Source organism: Pogoniulus pusillus, chromosome 15 (assembly GCF_015220805.1).
Source record: "Pogoniulus pusillus isolate bPogPus1 chromosome 15, bPogPus1.pri, whole genome shotgun sequence".
Taxonomy (NCBI): Eukaryota; Metazoa; Chordata; class Aves; order Piciformes; family Lybiidae; genus Pogoniulus; species Pogoniulus pusillus.
This window is the reverse complement of record NC_087278.1, coordinates 1,901,643-1,910,983: the sequence shown is the minus strand read 5'-3', so window position 1 is coordinate 1,910,983 and position 9,341 is coordinate 1,901,643. Positions and strand designations below refer to the sequence as shown.

General features: G+C 41.8%; 1 protein-coding gene across 6 annotated transcripts in view; it reads right to left on the bottom strand.

The window, feature by feature from the left end:
* Positions 1 to 1,557: 1,557 nt before the first annotated feature.
* Positions 1,558 to 9,341, bottom strand: part of ATP2B1 (ATPase plasma membrane Ca2+ transporting 1) — an 88,293-nt gene continuing 80,509 nt past the window's right edge. For 5 of the 6 annotated variants that reach the window (XM_064154924.1, XM_064154925.1, XM_064154922.1 and 2 more), the window contains one exon: positions 1,558 to 6,240. In XM_064154924.1, the coding sequence (XP_064010994.1) occupies positions 5,923 to 6,240 (318 nt within the window). In that variant the 3' untranslated portion in view covers positions 1,558 to 5,922. The remainder of the gene's footprint in view (positions 6,241 to 9,341) is intronic. The other variant, XM_064154927.1, reaches the window with a different exon arrangement.

Here is a 9,341-nt window from a genome sequence, read left to right as displayed (position 1 = left end):
ACTGCCCACTCCCAGGACTAAAGAGTCACTAACTCTGTAAGAAACCATGGCTGCAATTTTATTTTAACAAAAGGGCAGATTTATTCATGTTTACAAACAAGTTTCAAAAACAAAAAGGAGAACATGGATGCTACCCCTCCCCTCCCCCAAACCCCCTCCCTTCCCTCCCCACTCCCCAGCTAACAACCTCTCAAAAATGCCAACGGCCCTCATGCTGCAGGAAGGATTTCTATAGCTTAGAAAAGAAAAACAAAACAAAAACCAAACCAAAAGGAAAACAAATCCCCTCCCACCCCCCCAAAAAAAACCAAAACAAACCAAAAATGACTGTGAAGAGTAATAAAAGCCTAAAATAAAATCACAGTTCCACTCACAGTTGCACCAAGACAGCACTAAAAACTAACCTGTTCAGACCAAAAGTAAAACCAAAAGCAAAGGACTGAGATTTGGATGGGTTGGACTGAAATTTGTTATTTCTTATTTCTTTCTTTGGGGTTTCTGTTGTGGCTTTTTTTTTTTTGGTTGTGAGGTTTTTATTTTGTAGATTTTTTTTGTTTTGGTTTTTTTTTTTTGTCTGTTTTGTTTTTTTTTCGTCTATTTGTTTTGGGTTTTTTTTTTGTCTATTTGTTTTGGGGTTTTTTTTTTTTAGTCTATTTGTTTTGTTTTTTTTTTTTTAGTCTATTTGTTTTTGGGTTTTTTTTTTAGTCTATTTGTTTTGGGTTTTTTTTTTAGTCTATTTGTTTTGGGTTTTTTTTTTTTAGTCTATTTGTTTTGGGTGTTTTTTTTTAGTCTATTTGTTTTGGGTTTTTTTTTTAGTCTATTTGTTTTGGGTTTTTTTTTTTTAGTCTATTTGTTTTGGGTTTTTTTTTTAGTCTATTTGTTTTGGGTTTTTTTTTTAGTCTATTTGTTTTGGGTTTTTTTTTTAGTCTATTTGTTTTGGGTTTTTTTTTAGTCTATTTGTTTTGGGTTTTTTTTTTAGTCTATTTGTTTTGGGGTTTTTCTTTTTAGTCTATTTGTTTTGGTTTTTTTTTTTTAGTCTATTTGTTTTGGTTTTTTTTTTTAGTCTATTTGTTTTGGTTTTTTTTTTAGTCTATTTGTTTTGGGTTTTTTTTTTTAGTCTATTTGTTTTGGGTTTTTTTTTAGTCTATTTGTTTTGGTTTTTTTTTTAATCTATTTGTTTTGGGTTTTTTTTTAAATCTATTTGTTTTGTTTTTTTAATCTATTTGTTTTGGGTTTTTTTTAATCTATTTGTTTTGGGGTGGTTTTTTTTTTAATCTATTTGTTTTGGGGTGGTTTTTTTTTTAATCTATTTGTTTTGGGGTGGTTTTTTTTTTAATCTATTTGTTTTGGGGTGGTTTTTATTTTGTCTATTTGTTTTGGGGGGGGTTTTGTCTTTTTTTTTTTTGTTGTTGTTGTGGGTTTTATCTATTTGTTTTAGTTGTGTTTTTTTTCCTGTCTTTTTTGTTGTGGTTTTTTTCCTGTCTATTTTTCTTGGTTGTACTTTTTTTTTCCTGTCTATTTTTTTGGTGGGGTTTTATATGTCTGTTTTTTTGGTTGTGTTTTATTTCCTGTCTTTTTTATTGTGTTTTTTCCTGTCTATTTTTCTTGGTTGTGTTTGTTTTTTTCCTGTCTACTTTTCCTTGGCTGTGGTGGTTTTTTTCCCTATTTTTCTTGGTTGTGCTTTTTTTTTCCTCTCTATTTTTTTTGGTGGGGTTTTATATGTCTATTTATTTGGTTGTGTTTTATTTCCTGTATTTTTATTGTGTTTTTTCCTGTCTATTATTTTTGTTGTGTTTTTTTCCTGTCTATTTTTCTAGGTTGTGGTGGGTTTTTTCTGGTCTATTTTTTGGTTGTGTGTTTGGTTTTTTTTTTTTTTGTGTGTTTTATTTTTGTCTATTTGTTTTGCTTGTGTGTTTTTTCCTGCTTTTTTTTTGTGTTGTGGCTTTTTTTTGTCTATTTTTTCTTGATTGTTTTTTTTCTGTCTATTTTTTTTTGTTGTGTTTTATTTTGTCTATTTGTTTTGGTTGTGGCTTTTTTTCCTGCCTATTTTTTTTTGTTGTGGGTTTTATTGTCCTTTTTTTGTTGGTTGTGAGTTTTGAGGTTTTTTTGTCTGTTTTTTGTCAATTTTTTGTCCTTATTTTTTTGTGGGTTTGGTTTTTTTTGTCCTTGCTTATTTTTTTTTGTTGTGGTTTGGTTTTTTGTCTATTTTTTTGGTTGTGGGTTTTGGTTTGTCCTTTTTTTGTCTGTTTTTTGTCTATTTTTTTAGTTGTGGGTTTGGGTTTTTTGTCCTTTTTTGTCTATTTTTTTGTTGTGGGTTTTGGTGGTTTTTTGTCTATTTTTTTTGTTGTGGCTTTTATTTGTCTATTTTTTTTGCTTATGATTTTTGGGTTTGTCCTTTTTTTTAATGGGTTTGGGTTTTTTTTATGTGTTTTATTTTATAGTTTGGAGTCTTTTTTTTGCCCAAGAGAACAGGAAAATATTTCAAGCAAGTTCTGCTGATGTCCTGCGTTAAAAATGATCCTAACCCAGCTCTGAACAGGAAGGAAACCCTCAAATTAATCATTATTAACCCCCAACAGGAAGGAACACTGAAGGAAACCCCCAAATTAATCATAATAAAAAGCAATAAAATTCCATTCTGCAAAGTTAGTCCAAAATTAAGCTCGCCCCAACTTTTGTTCCAAAATAAAAACCCATTACAAGCAGCAAATGCTCATGAAGAAATGAATCAAAGAGGGAAGAAAGGCATCAAAGAGGCCATGATCGATTGCTTGATGAAGAAACAAACCACTGCCAGGTTTTGGGTTGGGTTCTGGGTTTGGTTTGTTGGTGTTTGGGTTTTCTTTTTTATGTTTGGGTTTGGGGTTTTTTTTTGCCCAAGAGAACAGGAAAATACTTCAAGCAAGTTCCACTGATGCCCTGCGTTAAAAACGATCCTAACCCAGCTCTGAACAGGAAGGAAACCCCCAAATTAATCATAATTAACCTCCAACAGGAAGAAACACTGAAGGAAACCCCCCAAATTAATTGTAATTAATAATAATAAACATCCATAAAATTCCATTCTGCAAAGTTTGCCCAAAATTAAAACCTCCCCCAACTTTTGTTCCAACATAAAAACCCATTCGAAGCAGCAAATGCTCATGAAGGAAGGACTCAAAAGAGGGAAGGAAGGAAGGACTCAAAAGAGGGAAGGAAGGAAGGACTCAAAAGAGGGAAGGAAGGAAGGACTCAAAAGAGGGAAGGAAGGACTCAAAGAGGGAAGGAAGGAAGGACTCAAAGAGGCCATGATTGATTACTTGATGAGGAAAGAAACCACTGCCAGGTTTTGGGTTGGGTTCTGGGTTTGGTTTGTTGGTGTTTGGTTTTTTTTCATCTCTGGGTTTTTTTTCTTCATGTTTGGTTGTGGTTTTTTTGTGTTGTTGGTTTTTTTTTGTGTGTGTTTAGGGCTTTTTTTTTTTTTGTCATGTTTGGTTTTGTTTTTTTTTATACAAAGCAGTTGTGTCTGAGCTATTTGGCTATGAGTTATTAGCAATTTTTTTTCCTTATTTTTTTTTTATCTACAGTATTTAACAAGGTAAAACTTGCAGGCAGCAAAGAAAAAAAACAACCAACCAAACCAATGTAGCAGGCTCAATAGAAACCCCTTCCCCTCCCCTTCCCCTCCCTTTTTGTTTTCTCCCTGAAAATACAGCAGTATTTGAAGGTCTACTTTTAATGTTGGGGTTTTTTTTTCCCCTCCCCACTTGTTAGTCTTAATTTTAAAATTAATTTTAGTTTATTTTTTCATCTCTGCATCATTTAGAAGGAAGCTTCTGTGAGCAGCAATCCCACTGCCCCCTGCATCATTTAGAAGCTTCTGTGAGCAGCAATCCCACTCCTCCCTGCATCATTCAGAAGCTTCTGTGAGCAGCAATCCCACTCCTCCCTGCATCATTCAGAAGCTTCTGTGAGCAGCAATCCCACTCCTCCCTGCATCATTCAGAAGCTTCTGTGAGCAGCAATCCCACTCCTCCCTGCATCATTCAGAAGCTTCTGTGAGCAGCAATCCCACTCCCCCCTGCATCATTCAGAAGCTTCTAGGAACATAAATCCCATTTCTATCATTTAGATGCTTCTATGAACAGGAATCCCACTCCACTCTGCATCATTTAATAGGAAGCTTCTATGAGCAGGAATCCCACTCCTTCCTGCATCATCCAGAAGCTTCTAGGAACAGGAATCCCACTCCTCTCAGCATCATTTAGAAGCATCTATGAGTAGGAATCCCACTCCTTCCTGCATCATCCAGAAGCTTCTAGGAACAGGAATCCCAGTCCTCTCAGCATCATTTAGAAGGAAGCTTCTATGAGCAGGAATCTCACTCATTCCTGCATCATTTAGAAGGAAGCTTCTAGGAACAGGAATCCCACTCCTGACTGCATCATTCAGAAGCTTCTAGGAACAGGAATCCCACTCCTCTCAGCATCATTTAGAAGGAGGCCTCTATATGAACAGGAATCCCACTCCTGACTGCACCATTCAGAAGCTTCTAGGAACAGGAATCCCACTCCTGACTGCATCATTCAGAAGCTTCTAGGAACTGGAATCCCACTCCTCTCAGCATCATTTAGAAGGAGGCTTCTATATGAACAGGAATCCCACTCCTGACTGCATCATTTAGAAGCTTCTGTGAGCAGCAATCTCGCTCCTCCCTGCATCATTTAAAAGCTTCTATGAGCAGGATTCCCACTCCTCTCAGCATCATTTAGAAGGAAGCTTCTATGAGCAGGAATCCCACTCCTGACTGCATCATTTAGAAGGAAGCTTATAGGAACAGGAATCCCACTCCTGACTGCATCATTTAGAAGGAAGCTTCTATGAGCAGGATTCCCACTCCTCTCAGCATCATTTAGAAGGAAGCTTCTATGAGCAGGAATCCCACTCATTCCTGCATCATTCAGAAGCTTATAGGAACAGGAATCCCACTCCTGACTGCACCATTTAGAAGCTTCTATGAGCAGGAATCCCACTCCTGACTGCATCGTTTAGAAGGAAGCTTCTATGAGCAGGAATCCCACTCCTGACTGCATCATTTAGAAGGAAGCTTCTATGAACAGGAATCCCACACCCTCCTCCCCCCCCCCCTGCCCCGCCCCAAACAAAAAGGAAGGAAAAATAAAACCCCCAACCAGCCAACAAAAAAAAAAGTATCTACAAACCTTTTGTAAACAGATCTCTGTTCTCATTTATAAACATAAATAATCCCAAATTATTAACAGCCAACAGCAGAAATTAAGAAGTCAGCGAGTCGACCATTCCAGGGCTCTCTTCTTGTTATCAGCCAAAGGCCAAAGGGAAAAAGGCTCTCTAGAGCTCTGCTAAACCACACATCTCCTCCAGGACCACCTCTCAAGTACACAGCAGACGATGCTCAGCTCGCTTTAATGACTCCCAAGTGTTCAGACAGAACTTTGTGTGTGTTTGGTTTGGTGTTTTTGTTTGTTTTTTATTCATCTCTTTTCTTTTCTCTTTCTTTCTCTCCAAGAGTTCCATTATTTCACTCCCACCCCCAAGAAAAAGCAAACCCTCCAAAGTCTGGCAGAAAAGCTTTTTTTTTTGTTTGTTTGTTTGTTTTTGTTTTGTTTTGTTTTTTTTGGTTAAAGTTTTATTTTTGTCTTTTTCTTTTGTTAAAAAAATAAATCTACATTCGTACAAGTGTTGAAGTGTTGCTTTGTGTTTTGTTTTTTTTTGTTGTTGTTTTGTCTTCTGCTCGAAGTCCAAAGACAAGAAAATGCTCTCGTCTCGTCCATCCTCATCCTCACTCAATCACCACAACACCAACAACGCGAAGAGACCCAACTCGGTGTTTATTCTTGACGGTGCAAGCTTAAGAGTGGCCTTTTGCTTTTGCTTTCCGAGAGACAATTCAGCTTCTTGCCATCAGAGGGACGTTTCCAAACTATGTAGAGGGCTCCCTGGGGATGAAGAGGTAGCAGACTTGTTCGCCAGGCCTGTCTTAAGGTGGATTCCGCGGTCGACGGCGTTGTTGTTCCTGTTGGGGGAAGGCGGTGGGGGGCTGGAGTTGCGCTTGGTGGGAGCGTCGTCCTCCGCGTCGGTGTCGTCGATCAGGGGGATGTGAGGCTCGGAGTCTTCTATTCTAAACTCGGGGTGGGTCATGAAGTTGTGGATGGAGCTCCGCGTCTCGGGTTTCTCCAGCCCCTCGTACAGGGAGCTACGAAACGCATTCACCACTCGGATCTGCCAGGCCCGAGGAGGAGACGCACAACAGAGAGAGAGAGAGACAAAGAGAGAAACACAGAGGGGCGGTGAGAAGGCTGGAGGTGGAAGCGAGGTCGGGGGGTGAGGGGGAGAGGGGGGAAGGGGCATGGTTCGGATGGGTTTGAATCCACAAACAGCTACAGACATGAGTGAGGTCGAGGTTGGATGTGATGCGGTGGAGCTTGCAACCGACTGTAAGAGATGAGAAGCGTTTCAGTAGAGCGCTGCCAAAAGGCTACACACGGGAGGAGGAATTAAACCCAAAGTGCCGCCGGGGGAGCTGCAAGAAGGGCCTCAAAGTTCAGGCGTGGCGCTAAGAATTGGTCTGGCTCGAGGTGGGCTATGAAGGGAGGCCGAGGGTTGTTGAGTGAAATCAACCTGGAGGAGCGTTTGGTTGGGTAGCTGGGGAGAAGGGGGACACAGTGTCTGGGGGAAGAGGCTGAAAGATCAGTAGAGGATTACTGGATTCTCATGCTAGGAACTGAGATGCCAACTGACCATGGAAAAGCCAAGCAAGTGTAAGCCAATGTCACGATGACCGAAGGTTGCGAGTCATGCAAAAGGAAAAGGAGGATACCCCTGGGACAGCTGTAAATGTTCGAGTATATACCCAGTCACCACAGCAGGGAAAGCTCCTTACTCAACATGGCTTTGGAAACTCAACCTTAGGAAACCAACCCAGCTCTTGTTTCCTTCAGCACCTACAGCTTGGAACAGACACTGCTCAAGTAGCACAAAGGATACGACAAGCAGAAGATCGACCTTTGCTTGAGTCTTCAACTGACACTGAATTCAGGGACAAAAATTCCCAGGCTGAGTGTTTTAAGCAAGTCCTTCCTAACCTCATTTCCTTTTTGCCTTCCCCTTTTCCACCCAGAAAGCTAAGTTAAGAGAATGAAGAAACATTTCCCAGCAGATAAAAGCACAGCTGCAGTTTGCAAGTTGTTGACTTGAATCTGAGCTTTCCCCAGTTGGAGCTTGACTAATGAAGCCACTTCCCCCATCTCCTCCCACGACCAACAGGAGCCATTCAAGACTCTTTCTTCAGCTGCTAAACAAATGAGGTCAAGGCAGGGCCAGCCACTTTTTGCTCCAGTGACCCCCTTCCTAGACTCACAGAATGGTTTGGGTTGGAAGGGACCTTAAAGATCAGCCAGTTCCAACCTCCCTGCCATAAGCAGGGACACCTCCCACCAGCCCGAGTTGCTCAAAGGTCTCATCCAACCTGGCCTTGAGCACCTCCAGGGAGGTTGCGGAGCACAGAAGCACCAAATGTGATCTTTGATCACATTTGGTGCTTCTGTGCTCCGCAACCTCCCTGGGAAACCTGTGCCAGTGTCTCACCACCCCCAAACTATGCCAGTGTCTCACCACCCCCAACCTGTGCCAGTGTCTCACCACCCTCACTGCAAAGAACTTCTTCCTCATCTTCAGTCTCAATCTCCCCTCTTCCAGCTTCAATCCATTCCCTTTCATCCTATTTCTCCAAGCCCTTGTAAAAAGTTCTTCCCCAGCTGTCTTGTAGCCCCCTTCAGGTACTGGAAGGCTACTCTAAGCCCTCCCACCCCAAAGCCTTCTCCTCTCCAAGCTGAACAGCCCCAACTCTCCCAGCCTATCCAAACAGCAGAGGTTCTCCAGCCCTCTGATCTTCTTTATGGCCTCCTCTGTACCCTCTCCAACAAGTTCCATATCCTTCTTGTGTTGGGGGTCCCAGAACTGGACGCAGTACTCCAGGTGGGTCCTCAAAAGAGCAGAGAGGCAGAATCCCATCCCTTGTCCTGCTGCTCTCTCTGCTTCTGTCCCACACTATTGCTGAGATGGTTTTCCCCTTCTGTTTAGCTCCCTGCTCAATTCTCAGCATCTCTATTCAAGTCTCCAGCTAAGCAGTTTCAATTCCAAAGCTCCTATGTTGGATAGTAAGCAGCAGAGCAACTCTGTAGTAGTAAACAAGAACTTAATGTTACGAGCAGCAAGTCCAGCCTAGAGATCTTTATTATTTTAGCACATCCAAGATGACTTGTTTCAAGATGAGAAATAGGTCATGGCTTGCTCTTCTGTAGAGCTTCTTGGTAGTAAAACTACTCCAGATGAAGGAATGAAGCTGGCATAGAATCACAGAATTGTTTGGGTTGGAAAAGCCCTCTTGAGATTGAGTCCAACTGCCAACCTAACACCACTGTGGCCATCAAACCACGTCCCCAAGTGCCATGGCCACAGGTTTCTTGAGCACCTCCAGGGATGGGGACTCCACCACCTCCTTGGGCAGCCTGTTCCAACCCCTAACCACACCTGCAGCGAAGAAATTTTTCACCACCTCCCTGGGCAGCCTGTTCCAATCCCTGACCACTCTTGCAGCAAAGAAAGTTCTCCTAAGGCAAAGATGACCTGTTTCAAGCTGAGAAATGGCTCAGGATTAATTCTTCTGCAGAGCTTCTCGAGAGTAAAAGTACTCCAGATAAAGGGGTGAAGCTGGTCAGGAGCAGAGACTTCAAACCAGCCAAGTGTAAACCCAAAGCAGTGCATTATCAGATCTGTTATCAAGAGCAAACACTGCACCTGCTGAAGTTTTAGCTGCTGGCTGTGCTCTTTGACCTCCAGAAGGAGCACTGCTGCTTCACCTCTACCCCCTTCAGAGGAGGCAGAACAGGGAGGTGCTCAAGCCTAGGCTGGACAAGGCCTTGAGCAACTTGGTCCAGTGAGAGGTGTCCCTGCCCACGGCAGGGGGGTTGGAACTGGATGATCTTTAAGGTCTCTTCCAACCCATTCTATGAACTGGACTCCAAAGCTGTCATGTCTCTGTTTTTATGCTCAAGGCTCATTAACTGTGGAAACCACTGGGGAGAAGGGATGCACACAGGGAGGGAGGGCAGAAGTACCAGTAAAGGTAGGAGGAGGAAATAGTCTGCCTGTGCCTGAGAAGGCAAAGATTTACAACAGCTACTACTTTACTCTTCATGACAGAGTCTGGAGAAGAGCTCTTCTGAGGAGCAGCTGAAGAAACTCTTTTAGGCTGGAAGAAAGGAGACTGAGAGGAGACCTCCTTACTCTCCAAAACGAGCTTGGGGAAAGGCGAGGGATGC